Here is a 17,891-nt window from a genome sequence, read left to right on the forward strand (position 1 = left end):
TATATATTTATATTATATATATATATATATATTTTTTTTATAATTTTGTTTGTTTCATCTTCAATAATTAACCTCTGGTTTGTACCAACTTGACGCCACGCAGGGCGTAATATTATAACCTTTTTTTTTTATTCTTTTAACTATCGCACGTACACCCAGAAGATACAAATTACACGTTCCTCGAATTAAAAAATAAAAAAAAACAAGAAGAATTAACATAAATTATGAAATTTGTTAATATAACATATTATATGTACGCGTTCGAGAGAATTAATTTTCGTAGTCTGTGGTTAAAATTTTCAAGATAGAATGAAAATACATAAAAGTGTTATATGTTTTTTAAACTGAACTACAGTATTTAAAACAAATAATACTATTATATTCATATTTAACGCAGATATAATATGTATATAATTTTATCTGCAAAATTAAAATGTAATACTGAAGCATTGAAATCTCTTCTTTTTTTCTCACAGACAACGATTAATTATTAATTATCAAAATATATTTTCACGACACGACTTTGAAGATATTTTATTTGATATCTTGTTTATCGTCATTGGGACGGGTGGTGGAGGGGTTGGGGGCAGGGGTGGGGTTGGGCAAATAAAATAAAATAACAAAAGATAAAATAAAATAAAATAAAAAAAGAAAAGAAAAGAAAAAGAAGATCCTGACTCGACGTTTGAAAACTCGAATTCTTCGCACATTAGTCCCTCGATCATCAAATCTCGCGTGTTTTTATTTTTCTTTCGTGATAAAAGGAAGCTTATTTGAAAGTTCTTTGTTTGAAATGTTTTTTTTCTTGGTGGTCCTCCCTATCACCGACGATATCAAATTCTGGTTCTGATCGAGGACGAAGAGACTCGTGCCTACGAGGACGAGGTCGACGTCGAGGACCACCACGGTCACTGTAGCCTTGGTGACCAATATTGCGCCGCCATATCTGGTGCTGGTTGGCCTGGTACTGCGATCGGTACGCTCACACCCGGTGATATTAGACCTGGACAATATGTTGATTGTATTTGTATTATTGGCTGTATTGGAATCGTTTGGAAATTAATGTTATTATGTTAGAGATAGATGATACATTTAGGATTATCTACGATTTATGCGAAATGTATCTAAATAGTTATTTAGAATATAATACAGCACCAAAATAAATACATGCATTAAATCATGCGTTGCTTGTTAAATTTACTGATACATAGGAAATGGAAAGAAAGAGAGTGAGAAAGAGAGTGAGAAAGAGTGATGTTGCGGTGATTATTTGGAGAAATGAATGCACGGTAAGAGATCTCTTGTAAAACGTTGTGATATATATATATATATCATATTTATAATCTTAACACATTATTAATCGTTTATTATACGCAAAAATTTGGCTCGCATCTCGTAATGGATATATTAATAATTTAATTACTAATTTAAAAAAATTAAACAATTTACTTTGTATGTGTGCAACAATTAAATTATAATATTGAAAATAAGTAATAACATATACAGAATTGAAGTATAAACACTATCCAAAATATAATATTATAATTAATTAATTTCTGAAGTGTTAGTTGTGTGTATATTTAAAAATCAATATATACGTGATCGGTTAAGAATATGTTAAAAATAAATAGTGAAGTGAAGAAATTCACGTTAGATGCAAAAGCGAGATTCAGTTCCATTACCGGCAGGCTCGATAGCGTGTTATCCGTGGTAGCCATAGTAGTAGTCCATCGGCTAAAGCGCAAGCAGCGAGTGCAGTGAGTGCGGTAGACACTCACCGGTCGAGCTGGCGTTCTGATTGTACTGATTAAGGCCCGCGGTGTGGTAAGGCTGGGTCGGACTGCAGGTTGGCCTCGCACCGTATCCCAAATGAAGTGGTTCGTAGCTCGGTGGTCGTGCCACGCCACAAGAGTAACCATTGTCACGTTGTTGAAGGCACGCGCCTGGACTAGGGCCTACAGTCATGCCAACCGTCATACCCATTGGGCCCATCCCACCTCCCGATAGCGAGCCTGATAACGAACCCGAAAGAGAGCCTGATAATGAAGACATGCTGCTCGTCGTGTGTTGATTCTGTTGACTACCACCTGACATCGTGAAGCTTGGCATTGATGTCATGGGACTGTGTGGAACAAACAAACAAATTAATTATTTAATAAAAGGTTGAATTATTATAGCCGACAAATAAATAGTGTGTTTAACCTGAACAAATAATTTCTATTATACATATATCTAATTACTTTTCCTACCTGTACGAATCCGGCATACTAGGTATTCCTGGATAAACAGCGGTAGGTGCAAATCCATGGTGTATTCTGGGTGGCGACGGTGGTGCTTGCGGTGGTGCCTGTCCACCAAGTATTCCAGTAGGTGGAGGTGGCGTAGGATGACCACCACCCACCAGGCTAACACCTGCCGTATGGGATTGTTGCTGTTGTTGCTGAGGTTGTGGTTGTTGTTGCTGTTGCTGCTGTTGCTGTTGTTGCTGTTGTTGTTGTTGTTGTTGCTGCTGCTGCGGGTTGTCCCTCCGTTGCGTACGCAATTTCTCCTCTCGTCTCCACTTTGCCCGCCGATTCGAAAACCATACCTGAGTTAGTGAATGAGAAGACAGACGAAGATACAGGTCAATCGCTAGGCTACACAAATGCGGAACGACGAATTCGAATTCGTGGAATGATCAAAATCACGATTTTTAAATCTCTATACTTTTGATACAGAAATTATTTAGCATTTTTCAAACTTTAGTACCCTAAAAAAARAAAAAAAAAAAAAAAAGAAATACACAAAAAACAAACACACACGCACATTAACACGTATACATACGACATTAATAAAATAAAATCAAGGAAATAAAATAATAGATATCGTAGTCACCTGTATTCGAGCTTCCGGTAGGCCAATCTTCCCAGCCAGTCGTTCCCTCGCAAACACGTCCGGATAATGCGTCCTCTCGAATTCTTTTTCAAGGGCGTCGATCTGCTCGTTGCTGAAACTCGTACGATTTCTTTGAAGTTTTCTTTTCAGTCGTAAACGAGCTTGATCGTCGTCGGCACCACCGGATACGCTACCAGCGTTACTGTTATCACCACCGCTGTTTGTTTCATCGGAATGGGTACCACCTTCGATATCAGCCACTGAAATACCAAACATACCAAACATTAGATAATAAACACCAAAATAAATCTATAAAGAATATTATAGTATTAACAAAATTTTTATTCCAATATTTTCTTACATATCGATGATATCAGTAAAAACAAATTAAATTCCACATCAATATGATTATATCATTGAATATTTACAAAGTTAATCTAAATCATTTCTTTTTCATCGTTTCACTTCTTTTTTTCATAATCGATCACAAGAGTTAGGTGAATACCTATATATATATATACATATATATATAAAAAATGCAAAATCATAGGATCGATCTTATTGGAACTGGTACTTTAAGCTATCTAAAAAAAAAATAAAAAAAAAACATGTTTTCTTGCGAGAAAGCGAACGAACGAACGAGAACGTTCGAACGTTCGAACGGGTTTTCCCTTCATCCCTTTTCCTCCTATCAAGCATGCCTTTAAACGTGTGAGTTAGTCTCGTATGCTTCTCTCTCTCTCTTTTTCTCTCTCTCTCTCTATCTCAGTAACTATCTATCTCTCTCTTATGTGAAACGAGTAGTAGGTGGTAGGCAGAGTCAGGCAAGCAAGCAAGCAAGCATCTCCCAGCGAAGCTTATCGTCGGTTTCTGGGTGAACGCGTCGAGGCGTCACTGGATTTTGGTTTGCTAGTGGAAGAGAAAGAGAAAGAGAGAGAGAGAGAAAAGAGGCGGAGAGGAAGAGGGGGAGGAGGGTGTCATGCGATAAGACGCCGGCCGTCCCGACGCCAGTCGCTGGCCACCCTCGTACGATACGCCCCTGTCACCCTCGAAGGACCACCCTCTTTCTCTTTCTCTCTCTTTCTCTCTCTCTATCTCTCTCTCTCTCTCTCTCTATCGTTTACCTTTATTTCTCGCTACTCTCGCTATATCTATCTTTCTCCCACGTTTCCTACAACGTTCTATGATTCCATCTCTCTCTCTCTCTCTTTCTCTCTCTCTCTCTTTTGCTATCTTTCTCTCTGTCCCTGTACGAAACTGACGTTTCTCTCTCTCTCTTTTCTCGTGTCGTTACCTTCTTCGTGCCTTCGGTGTTAATGGAATCCTGATAACAACCCTCGTGACTCTACCCTTCTACCCTCCTCTTCTTCCTCTTTCTTTTTTTCTTTTTCTATCTTTTTATCTATCTACCTATCTATCTATCTATCTATCTATCTAACTATCTTTATCTGTCATCCCTTTTTTTCTTCGTCTATCGCACGTTGCTATTTCCAAGTCGAACCGACGAGACCTACGTGTCTATACATGACAAACCCTTCTTACTCTCCAACCCCCTCCTTTTCTCCTCCCCCTTCTCTGTCTCTTTCCTTCTTTCTTTCTTTCTTTTTTTCTTTTTTTAGTTATCTTGCCCGTTCATCGTTCGACATCCGTCGACTGACTGTATTATTTTATTATCGAGAAAATCGCGTAGTTTCACTTTCGTTCTTCGAGACTGGATGGCACGATCCTCGAAGAAGTTTTCAAGAACATTAGATAGTAGGTAGGTAGGTAAGGTGATGTTTCTTCGAACGTGTTTTGTGAGTTTAGTTTTAGTTTTAGTTTTAGTTTCTATTTAAGTAGACTCTTGTGAATTGTTCAAAGTTACATACATTTATTATTCGCGATGTGAAATACCACGAAGAATTTATTCAATTATTTTGTTCTTCGTATTTCAACAACAACAATAAGAATAACAACAATTTTCCAACTTAAAATCTATGAAATAGATTTATGTTTTTTTTTTCTGTTCTTTTTCAAAGAACAATACGAATTAAGTTAATAACAATTAAAGAATTTAAAGTTCTTCGAATCTATTTTAATTACTTCCTTTTTATTATACGTTCATTTACTTTACGGGAACGTTCAAGATTATATCAAGAGATAGTTCAATTACTTTGAATGAAATATATTATATTTTAAAATATAATCAAGTTACAAATAATTCATGAATAGATTTTTATTTTAACCAATTATCTATCTCTGTATCATTCAAAAAATATATACGACTTAAAATTCAACGAAGAATTCATTGAAGAATAAGGTAAAAACTTAGGCGCGAATAATAATTGCAAAAATTATTCTTCAACTTTTTAATTATTATAATACCTTCCCCTCTCTTTCTTTCTTTTTTTCTTTCTTACGTGTAACTTCGTGTATAAAAATGTTCGCGTTTAGGAATACGAGGACGCGTGCGCAACTGAAGGTAGCTTTTCCACCCTTTATATCGGTCGTCGTTTAACAGTCTTAGAGAAGGAGAAGAAGAAGAAGAAGAAGAAGAAGGAAGAGAGAGAACATTCCCGTTCGTTCGTTCGTTCGTTCGTTCAAAGTTCGCCATAGCCAACCAACCCTTAGAGATCGGCGAGAAGTTTATTGGTAGGAGAGTGGCTGCCTGCCAGCCAGTTTCTTCAAGGGACTAGAAACGTCTCTCCCATCTGGGTTCTACCTCTTATCTTTACTTATCCCTTTTATATATAACACATTGTGACTTTCAGTCAAACCTATCACACATATCTTTATATATATATATATTTTATATGTATTCTACATAATATATTTATCGTACGTAACTATATATATATATACGTTTAGGAAGATAAGGGTTTAATAATATTAAATTATGTTTCATGAGATTTTATCATTTTTTTTTCTTTTTTACGTTCATAATATTCTTTTACAGTTGGTATACTCATTGTCAATTTTAAAAGAAAATGATTGGAATGAACATTTATTGACTGAAACTATTTAAAAACAATTTGTTCTAGTAGTAGCATGGAAAATGTATTCGATTGAAAACACTTGATGAATTAATTGACAGGATATTTAAGTTTGAAACGCATAATTAATATTTTTACAATAATTTCAACGGTGATATCTTTGATAATTCGATAGGTTTTTTCTTTTTCATACCTTTTGAAGAAATATCTTATCGAAAGACAGAGAAAGAAAAAAAGAGAAGAAATATAATATAATATAATATAATATATTCTCCCCCTCGCGTCGTTAACGTTAAACGGTTGAAAGGGAAAGGTCTACGTGGAAAAAGAAAAGGACAGAAAAAAAAGAAATAAAATGTTTGAACAGGTAAAAGAAAAGAAAAGTAGAAGAAGAAGAAGAAGAAGTATGGAAACCATGGTACTTTTTTTTTTCTTTTTTTAAAGGGAAATGTAAAAAGAAAAAAAAAAAGAGGGAGAGAGAAGGAAAGCGAGAAAGGAAGGAAGAAAAAAGAAAGAAAAAGAAAAAAAAAAAAAAAGAAAAAAGAAAGAAATGACTGGGGTGCGAAGCGTCCTCGAGTAATGGCTGCGGCACACGAGTGGGGTGAGCTTTATTAACGCCGATAATGGGCGCCAGTGCACTTAGCTAAACGTTAAATCTCGCCAACGAAGTAGGAAGGTTGGTTATTGTCCTACCTTCTGGGTTCGATAGCTAGGACAATGCATTCTAAGTCTTGAAGTTCTTTAAGTACTAGTAGTTTATTTTCGATCACCGAACGTGAAATACACAGAGAATCCAACCGGGGTACTAGTAAGTAATCCCTACATATATATATATATACATACATTTATATATATATAAATGTATATGTATATGTATGTATATATATATATATATAAAAAGTTCAAAGAGGAGAATCGAACGAGAAGAAACGACGACTACGACGACGACGACGAGGAGGAGGAACGAACGAAAGGTATGAACAAATAAAAAAAGAAAGAAAGAAAGAAAGAAAAAAAAAAAAGAGAAACCTGAAACTACTTGAATCCTTCTCTTTTTTTTTCTTCACTCAACTTCGACTTCGCTTCAATTTCTTTTTTGTAACACACGCGAGTAACACTTGAACGAACGAATGAACGAACGAACGAACGATTGGAACGAGCAACTATAGTCCCCTTTTCTTTCTTTCTTTTTTTTAAGTATGCTACAGGCAATAGGAAACAATGCTACCCTTGGGTAGTATGATGCAACAATAACGCGTTTAATGTGTGCCTAGAAATGGTCTACCGAGTGCATTCGTGCGAGATCAATTTCTCTAATCGTAACGTTGATCCTAACCAAAAGAGAGAAACCTACTTTGCCCTTTTTTTTTCGTTTCTTTCTTTTCTTTTCTGTTTTTTCTTTTTTTTTTTTTTTTTTTTCAAAGACCTTACGAAAAGTGGCGAACGTTTGCAATCGTTGAAGAGAACACACGCGCGCGTACACGTATATCATACCACGTGTATGCGAGTAACACGCGACAGGCTTATTATTCGAGCGTTATTAATACAATTGACTTTTTATTTTATTTTCTTTTTTTCGATCCTCCTCCTCCTCCTTCTCTCTTCCTCCTTCCTCCTCCTTTGAATTCTTCAGTTACGATTTTTATTTCTTTCTTTTTGTTTCTTTTATTTTACAAGTAAAAACCTTGTTTGTTATTTCAATACACGAAGTCGAGATTATTTTTAATGGTTCGTTGCTCGAATTATTCGAAACGAGGTGGAATCACGTTTCATTGGTTACACGTGCCACGATGAATTTTATTTAAGAGAGAGAGAGAGAGAGAGAGTGAAAGGGAAGAAACAAAATTATTATATATTTTCCATACAACGTACATTTCTAATAAGTTTCGTTAGAATTTTATTTAAAAGATAAATGTACGGTAACTTAAATTAACAAAAATAAAATGAATTCAAATATCTGAAGATTGGATATTTTTTTTTTACAGGTAATTATAAACATTAGTAACTGCGATATCATCGATGATTCATAAATTAATCTCAAATAATATGAATGCAAGCCCAAAAAAAGAAAAAAAAAAGGTAATAATAAATATTCAGAGAAGTCAAGATAAAATTATAAGAATTACAATAAGATCATGTTACGCGTATACAGTGGACAGATGTAATATTATACCAAATCAAATTGAAGATAATGGCTGACAATGATACAGATGTTAAGCGTTACTGGGATATATATGTGTTCATCGAAGTGGCACGAGTATCGTGTAAAGTCCGTCTGTCGCGTTGTAAGAATAATTCTCGTTTTCGGCCATGTCAGGATTGTCGTTATTAGGGTTGGCTAATAACGCATAACGTCAACCATCACTACCACCAATACCGATACTATGTACCCCACCTTTCCTCCTCCCTTTTCGTTATATTTTTGCTATGGTTTACGTTTGTAACGCCTTCCACGTGTAACGTGCACATTTTTTTTTTATATATGTATATGTATATGTATATGTATCTATCTCACTTTCTCTCTTACATTTATTAGATAGAAATAGGGGATGAGAGGAGGAGATATATCAGACGATCTCACATTGGCCCACTCCGTTCCACCGTAACACCTCGTACCCCTTGTGCACGAACGATTATCATTTTTAAGCCCGACTAGAAAAGCCAGTCGATGACAATAGCCGGCCATGATGCATTAGTAACGGCCATTCAAAGAGATGGGAGAGAAAAAAAGGTGTTGGAAATTGGGAAGGGGGGAGAAGAGGGATATAGGATATCATCCTGTAGATAGGAGGGTGAGTAAAAGAGAAAGAAGATGGTACTTTCGTTTATATATATATATATATATATATGTTACCGTCATAGCCGGAAATCCGCCATTGCTAGTAATTCCTTGACATTCTTATCAATGCAAAGAGCATTCCGATGAAATCGGAAACAGAAGAATTCTTACAGTTTTTCCTAAGCATTGAATATATAATACTTTGATATTCTATAGAATATCAAATTACTAATTAAACAACGATGAAAAGAATACATTCTTGGGCACAGACACACATAGCCATGCATCCCTCCCCCCCCAAAACAACCCATACAGGTAAAAAACATTTCGTTCTAAACCTGTGTATCTTCCGATACGATAGGGAACTAAAGATACAGATTTCACAAATATCAGAGATTGCAATGCTGTAAATTGTACAACTTTGCAAATTCTTTGAAAAGTTTTGGTAAATATTTTTTATACTAAAAGTGAATAGATTTTAATGAAACTTATATTAAATTAAAGTACACTCTTTTGTCTACGTGTAGAATACCATATCGAGTTATAAATCAATCTGAAAAGGTTCATAAAATTTCAATATCTTTTTATTTATCTCTTATCTTATTAACAAAATACATACGTGTGTATTAAAAGATATATATAGTTTCTCTTGATTTGAAGATTGTCGATCTGTTAATTAAAATATAAAATTAAATCTATATTGAAAAATTGTTAATTGAATAATAATATTTGACAATTAATATATAGGGGAAAATATGTAGGGAAGGGGTTTTAGTAGATCGTTTATCCTATCATCGAAAGAGAGAGAGAGAGAGAGAGAGAGAGAGAGAGAGAGAGAGAGAGATAAATAGAATAGGAATTCCAAGTATAATCCGCAATCCAGCCTAATGCCTAATCCTGGCAAACGAATTTATTGGATCCACATCGTCCTTAATGCCGAACAACTCGGTGAACTTTCCAACTCACGAATTTATATCGTCGCGCGATATGGGCTTATATGAAACTGATACGTATGATACAGGCACACGCATACTTACGTATAATACATACCTATATATATATATATAATACATACATACGTATTAAACGAAATTGAGCGTAAAATAATATTACATTGGATTATGTATTGTATATATATATATATGTGTGTGTATATATGAATTAAAGGAATTTATGAGAGTATTATGAAAAGAGATATGTTTCCTCTAAAAAGCATATCAATTTTTACGGATGATCGGTCAATACATCCAGAGAAATCATACACATTTTATTTTTAATCATATTTTGATTACTTTCGTTCGCTCGACAAATTATTCTCTTTTAACATAAGATATCCCAATATATTATATAAGCTAAACATGTAATAATAGTTTACAAAATTATATTCATTCGATTAGGAATACATTTAGAAAAATGATAACTTTACATAATATCAAAATGAGGATTGAAATATTCGCAAACGGGAGAGTTTGACTTTTGCATACTGCAAGAATACTTACTTGAACTCACACACACACACACATATATATTAAGAGAGAGAGAGAAGTAGAAGAGGGAAAGAGATAGTTGGATATTTGCTTTCGAACAACGGACATGCGGTCGTAATTCTATCTACATATCTCGACACGTGCCAATAACAGGGTTTCTTCTGAGCGAGTTCAACGATGCTGGACAACACCGCGAGAGTGGACCGCGACTTGACTCGGTTCGTGTTAAATGGCTGGAAAGAAACGAGGTGTCGAACCCGTTCGATATTAAATGCCTAAGTGTTTCACAATATGGACCGTCCTACTTAACCATTATTATTTCATTTGTTAATCCTAACAAAAAATATTTTCCCCGTTGAGAATGATTTGTTTTATCAAACTTATCGATACTCCTTTTTTTTTCATTTTTTCAAAATCAATAAGAAAACAATCTCCTATTTTACATTAAATCATACAATTAGAAATGATGATAGAAGAAAAGAATTGATTCGTAAAAAAATTTTATCTAAACGTAAATCAAGAAATTAATTGTAACAAAAAAAAAAAAAAGAAATAATCAATGATAGAGAATATATGGAAACATAGTATTGTGATTTAATAAAAAAGAAAAAGACAAAATTAACTCTAGTAGAAAGTTTACTCATAAGAGAGGAGAATTCACCGAGGTAGGAACTATAAACCTTAACGAGGTAACACGACGATTAGCAGCGGGTCACAAGAAGAATGTTGTTAGTCTTGGGTATAGTATGAAGAGAAGCGGCGGTGGGCTTCGTAAACGTCGATCGATCAAGAGAAAGGAGATAGACAAGTGGTAAGAGTAAGAGTAAGACATATACAAAGACAGAGATAGAGAGAGAGAGAGAGAGAGAAAGAGAGGGTTAAAGAAGGAGAGGAGAGGAGAGGAACGAAGGCAAGTTAGCGTAAAGGAAAATATTGGAAACTCCATTAGGAATTGTGCAACCAGCCGTGCACCCGGCATACATAAGCAGTGCCTGATAGAAAGAAAGAAAGAAAGAAAGAAAGAAAATAAAAGAAAGAAGGAAAAAGAGGGATGGACGGACAGATAGATGAAAAAAAAAAAAGGAAAAAGAAAGAGGAGGTGGGGAATTGGGTGGGGGGGGTTGAGGGGTTGAAAAAAAGAGCGTCTATAGAAGTTATTATGCGATTCATTTGTAACTTCCTCTTCCCCAGTTGCGCCTACCCCGAGTAGGTATATCTCTCCCCCTTCCCCTCCCTCCTTTCCCCTCCACCCCCCTTTCTCGCCCTCTCTCTTCCTATCTATATACATACCTTTTCTCAGTTTAGGCTCTCCCATCGAGAGATTCGACTCACTGGCAAAATCCTCTTTTAACCGAGAAACGTTTCGACGGGCTCTCTCTTCCGGCAAATCTTCTTACGCGCAACTCAATCAAATTCCGCACGCGCGGAGTCGTCGCTTACCGTTTCACGGTTTTCAAAACGAAAGAAACGAATCTCTCCTCTCCTCTCCTATCCTTCTCTTCCGACTCCTCCTCTACTCTACTCTATTCGTGTTCTTTATTCTTTTTTCCTACCTTTCTCTGCTGTCGGGGGAAGGGGAGAGGAAGGTTACAATTATCTTGAGAAGTGAGAGAGAGAGAGAGAGAGAGAGAGAGAGAGAGAGAGAGAGAGAGAGAGAGAAAGATATATTATTTTACGATTAAAAATTTACGCTGTGTCTACTTTTTTTTTATCCAATTATTTATCCATTTAGATATAAGACATTATTCCTATTGTAGAAATATAAAAAATAAATTTTATCTATATTATAGGCGACTGGGGAAAGTAACGTTGTTTTTTAAAATATTAAATTTAAACACGAACCGATAAATGTAATAAACAAATATTGACATGATCAAAAATTACTTTCCGGTCCCCCTCTAATATATACATATATATATATTTTTCTTTAATATTATCTTGCATCCTATATACTTGACTTTGTCCAAACTATCTATCCATTTATTTATCTATCCTATCTAAATATCTCGATATCACTTAAATGAAAGAAAACTGACGAATAAATATAATAACAAAGCAATTATTAAAAAAATACGATAAACGAATAGATTTTCTCTTGATCAAAAACTTATACATCTATCAAACTATCTATCTATCTATCTATCTATCTATCCTTCAACAGCCTATCTCTCTTTCTCTCATTGACGAAGCAGAGAATCTTCGGCAGCCACTAAACGCCGTGAAATCGGTCGACGGTAACGCGGATCCGCGGCGTAGAACTCGCGCGATTACTTCCGGCCTCTTGAGTCGCGATGTACTTTTGCAAGTTTCGCCTTGAGACTTCTACCTTCTCCTACCTATCCTCCTCCACCTCCTCCTCCTCCTCCTCCTACTCTTACTCCCTTCTTCTTGGCCATCCCTTTCCGTTCTGGCTTCTTACACTCCCCCCATCCTCACCCCAAACCCACCCTGTTTCTCAAACTTCCTCACTCCCTTGAAAACCCCTTTCGCGAACACCCTCTGTCTCGCTTCCCCTCCTCCTCCTCCTCCTTCTCCTCCTCCTACTCTTCCTTCTCATACTTCGAAGGTGCGGTTAAGCTCCGTTTACGCGGCAAAGTTTCTCCTCGCCGACTTCCTCCGAGGGAACGAACCGAGCTTTCGACGCGATCACGAACGTACCACCACACTCTTATCCTCTTCCTTTCCCACCCTGATTCTCATCCTTCTATTCCTTATCCTCATCCTCATCCTTATTCCTCTCCATCTTCCTCTATCTTTCCTCTTCTACTTCCTTCTCTTCCTTCTTCTCTAACTCTACCTACTCCCCAGTTCGCTTACTACTATTACTATTACTACTACTATTACTACTACTACTACCTTGAGATAGTTCGAAAGTGCAAGCTAAACGTGAGACATTCGCGATTTCGATACTAATTTTACTCCCTTTAATAGATCGATCCTCTCGATAAATTATCCTATTCATTTTAATCTAATCGTATTTTTTTTATTATACTTCCTGCAACACAAAATTTATGAAATATTCAATAAATTAATCAACTTTCTGATGAGTATATATATATATATAAATAATATATTATTGCATTAATATATGAAATGTTAATATTATTCGTGTTAAAAATAAATAATATATACATATACATATATACATATCCTATATACGATTAAAATGAACTTATAACGCGATGATTTAAATAAAATAAGATTTTTAATTTGGGTTTAATTAAAAAATTCGGTGTATGGGTTTTTTGAATCGTCTAATTGAAAATTTAATTTAATTATTGTTCCGTGTAAACGATTTAAATATAACGAAAGAAACGAAAATATGGAATGATAGAATTAGAGAAAGAGAATGGCTTTGACGGAAGTAGATTTTACGGTGTAAATAGCTCGTTAACGTAGCAAGAGATCGAAGTAGAGAAGGTGCGCGTTAATGTATTGGACAAACTCTGCGGCCTCAACCACCCCTCCCAACTCCTCCCAACTCCTCCCAACCCCCACTGCGTGCTTGGTTAAACCAACAAACATTGACTGACGGTATCCATCCGCGCATCGCTTTTGCTCGCACAAGCCCAAGGCACTTTCCTGTCACCACCGATGTTCCCTGGATTTGCCTTTATATATGCGTCAGAACTAATTCCGAAAACGAGATTTTCGACTCGTCGTTTGTACCAACCGTAAATCTGCTATAATCATTCCTTTTTTTTTTTTTTGTTTTCCAATCCGATTTCTTTAACATTTTTAAATTCAACCCAAAAGAAAATTATTCGTCGAAACAAAATATATATATATATATAAATAATTTTTATCAGTATGTCAGTAAATGCAAATGATAAATAAAAGAGATAATTTAGGAAATTTGAATAATCAATGTGTATTCAACGAATTCACATTAATTTTTCTTTCGATTAATTTTTATAGAAAAATAAATGAGTACACCTACACGCGAAATAGAAAGAGAGAGAGAAATTGTAATCATAGATTATTTTAATAATAAATTATTATCATTTCACGATTGTTTTTATTAAACCAACCACGAATAGTGATTATAGCAATCAGTTAGAACGATCCGTGTCACTTATCACGTACCATCAACGTAACGTTATCAACATGGGCCTTTGGAGATTATCGTGGTCAATTTGCATCAATGCCTGGGGGCGGGAAGGGGGGTGGGGGTTGGGGAGGGAGAGAGGGATGTATGCTCGGGGATAGAGGTGTATGTTCAATGGTGGTAGCAATGTTGTTGGTGTTGGTATTGGTAGTGGTGGTGGTGGTAGTGGCGGTCAGAATGTAAATTGGTGGTTAAGGGTGGTGTTTCCAAACTCTTCCCCGTACCATCGAAATACCCTAATTCGTTTACGACTTGCAAAACGAGTCTTCTGGGAGCAGGACGCAACTGGTAGCCAAACAATTTGTACTCTTCGACGCCCTCGTTCCCTCTTTCCTCCCTTTCATTTCCTTTCTCTCTTTTTCTCTCACTAAACTCACTCACTCACTCATTCATTCAGTCTACGTTTCTCCTTCCGATTCTAATCCCCAAGAGTGTCATCGTTGCCAGAACTCTCGCAGAGGAAAATTTGAACCCCCCTCAATTTTCATGGTCTAGTAACGTGAAAAATACATCAGTAAAAAATGTCTTACAATTACATTGCGTATTCAGTACGTTGGTTTTAACAATTATATCATCGACTATTCCGTATATGATTACAAAATGAAAGTGCAAGTAGTGACGGGAATGAATTGAATGATTCACTTATGGTGAATTTTGCCCTTGAATTAGTTGTACCAGACGAATTGGAAATTAACAGCAAGCGAGTTGTGGTAAACGTATAACTAGCTTGATTAAGAAGTCATTTCTCGTTTGTAGTCCGAGCGTGAGGTCCGATCCATGATTCCTTCGGTCACGATCGCGTTACGAACTATTACAAAATATCTATATCTACTTTATATTAAACTCGTCCCACAAAAATATTTCTTCGTTTTTTTATTATAATAACATTTACATTAACGCACACAATATTCGTTTATTTAATATTATGATTATTTATTAAATTAAATATGATATATATATTTTGATTTATTATTTTCTCCTATATACACATCATATATAATTTATTACTCTGTAATAATAATAATAATAAAATAAATATTAAAATATTTGTTGTTTATGATATAAACAGATTAACAATTTATGTAGACAGATGATACTACGTTGGTTTCGTTTGAAAATTATTGGAAATATATTAATGTCAGATGAAACAATTATGATCATACGTATGGATGTCAAAGTGTTCAAACAAATCAAGATAATTATTAAAACAATTTAATGGATATATACATTTATTTGTAAAATACTTGCATTGATATCATAGCGAAACTAAGATGTGTGTGTGTATCAATTAAGGTGAAAGTTTTAAATAAGATTTTAAATATCTTATCGAGATAGATATATTGTATATAAAAAAAAAAGAAAAAAAGGGACAAGGAAAGAAAGAAAGAAAGAAAAAAAAGGGCTGGATTATATAAGCTCATTGTTTCGAATTTCCCGTAGGGATCTGATTGCAAACGAATGCGGCAGGGATACGGTCTCCCTTCATAGACGATTAATCCAGTTTACTCGCAGACGTTGCTTAGGTATGGGGGTTCTTGTAAGCTGAGAATCCGCACAAACGTCCCTCCCGCGTTTAAATGTATACACATGGTAAAGAAATATGTGTACACGTATGTAAATATTTGTTTTCTTTTTTATGTGTATATATATATATATACACATAAAAAAGAAAACAAATATTTACATACGTGTACACATATTTCTTTACCATGTGTATACATTTAAACGCGGGAGGGACGTTTGTGCGGATTCTCAGCTTACAAGAACCCCCATACCTAAGCAACGTCTGCGAGTAAACTGGATTAATCGTCTATGAAGGGAGACCGTATCCCTGCCGCATTCGTTTGCAATCAGATCCCTACGGGAAATTCGAAACAATGAGCTTATATAATCCAGCCCTTTTTTTTCTTTCTTTCTTTCTTTCCTTGTCCCTTTTTTTCTTTTTTTTTTATATACAATATATCTATCTCGATAAGATATTTAAAATCTTATTTAAAACTTTCACCTTAATTGATACACACACACATCTTAGTTTCGCTATGATATCAATGCAAGTATTTTACAAATAAATGTATATATCCATTAAATTGTTTTAATAATTATCTTGATTTGTTTGAACACTTTGACATCCATACGTATGATCATAATTGTTTCATCTGACATTAATATATTTCCAATAATTTTCAAACGAAACCAACGTAGTATCATCTGTCTACATAAATTGTTAATCTGTTTATATCATAAACAACAAATATTTTAATATTTATTTTATTATTATTATTATTACAGAGTAATAAATTATATATGATGTGTATATAGGAGAAAATAATAAATCAAAATATATATATCATATTTAATTTAATAAATAATCATAATATTAAATAAACGAATATTGTGTGCGTTAATGTAAATGTTATTATAATAAAAAAACGAAGAAATATTTTTGTGGGACGAGTTTAATATAAAGTAGATATAGATATTTTGTAATAGTTCGTAACGCGATCGTGACCGAAGGAATCATGGATCGGACCTCACGCTCGGACTACAAACGAGAAATGACTTCTTAATCAAGCTAGTTATACGTTTACCACAACTCGCTTGCTGTTAATTTCCAATTCGTCTGGTACAACTAATTCAAGGGCAAAATTCACCATAAGTGAATCATTCAATTCATTCCCGTCACTACTTGCACTTTCATTTTGTAATCATATACGGAATAGTCGATGATATAATTGTTAAAACCAACGTACTGAATACGCAATGTAATTGTAAGACATTTTTTACTGATGTATTTTTCACGTTACTAGACCATGAAAATTGAGGGGGGTTCAAATTTTCCTCTGCGAGAGTTCTGGCAACGATGACACTCTTGGGGATTAGAATCGGAAGGAGAAACGTAGACTGAATGAATGAGTGAGTGAGTGAGTTTAGTGAGAGAAAAAGAGAGAAAGGAAATGAAAGGGAGGAAAGAGGGAACGAGGGCGTCGAAGAGTACAAATTGTTTGGCTACCAGTTGCGTCCTGCTCCCAGAAGACTCGTTTTGCAAGTCGTAAACGAATTAGGGTATTTCGATGGTACGGGGAAGAGTTTGGAAACACCACCCTTAACCACCAATTTACATTCTGACCGCCACTACCACCACCACCACTACCAATACCAACACCAACAACATTGCTACCACCATTGAACATACACCTCTATCCCCGAGCATACATCCCTCTCTCCCTCCCCAACCCCCACCCCCCTTCCCGCCCCCAGGCATTGATGCAAATTGACCACGATAATCTCCAAAGGCCCATGTTGATAACGTTACGTTGATGGTACGTGATAAGTGACACGGATCGTTCTAACTGATTGCTATAATCACTATTCGTGGTTGGTTTAATAAAAACAATCGTGAAATGATAATAATTTATTATTAAAATAATCTATGATTACAATTTCTCTCTCTCTTTCTATTTCGCGTGTAGGTGTACTCATTTATTTTTCTATAAAAATTAATCGAAAGAAAAATTAATGTGAATTCGTTGAATACACATTGATTATTCAAATTTCCTAAATTATCTCTTTTATTTATCATTTGCATTTACTGACATACTGATAAAAATTATTTATATATATATATATATTTTGTTTCGACGAATAATTTTCTTTTGGGTTGAATTTAAAAA

The 17,891-nt window shown here is 35.0% G+C and overlaps 1 protein-coding gene across 1 annotated transcript; it reads right to left on the minus strand.

Annotated features, from left to right (window-relative positions):
• Positions 1-484: 484 nt before the first annotated feature.
• Positions 485-17,411, minus strand: LOC106788152 (paired box protein Pax-6-like). The gene is made up of 5 exons (XM_014751154.1): positions 17,340-17,411; positions 2,875-3,183; positions 2,250-2,587; positions 1,779-2,122; positions 485-1,003 (listed from the first exon to the last, which is right to left on the minus strand). The coding sequence occupies exons 1-5, from the start codon at positions 17,409-17,411 to the stop codon at positions 909-911; spliced, it is 1,158 nt and encodes a 385-aa protein (XP_014606640.1). The 3' UTR covers positions 485-908.
• Positions 17,412-17,891: the final 480 nt, after the last annotated feature.

This window comes from Polistes canadensis, unplaced genomic scaffold (genome assembly GCF_001313835.1).
Source record: "Polistes canadensis isolate GaletaPanama2010 unplaced genomic scaffold, ASM131383v1 scaffold_128, whole genome shotgun sequence".
NCBI lineage: Eukaryota > Metazoa > Arthropoda > Insecta > Hymenoptera > Vespidae > Polistes > Polistes canadensis.

Coding starts and splice junctions, on each gene's coding strand:
- LOC106788152 (XM_014751154.1), bottom strand. CDS start 17,411: ATGTTCAATGGTGGTAGCAATGTTGTTGGTGTTGGTATTGGTAGTGGT. Junction 2,588..2,874: donor TACCGGAAGCTCGAATACAG/GTGACTACGATA, acceptor TCACTAACTCAG/GTATGGTTTTCGAATCGGCG. Junction 1,004..1,778: donor TCAGAACGCCAGCTCGACCG/GTGAGTGTCTAC, acceptor CATATTGTCCAG/GTCTAATATCACCGGGTGTG.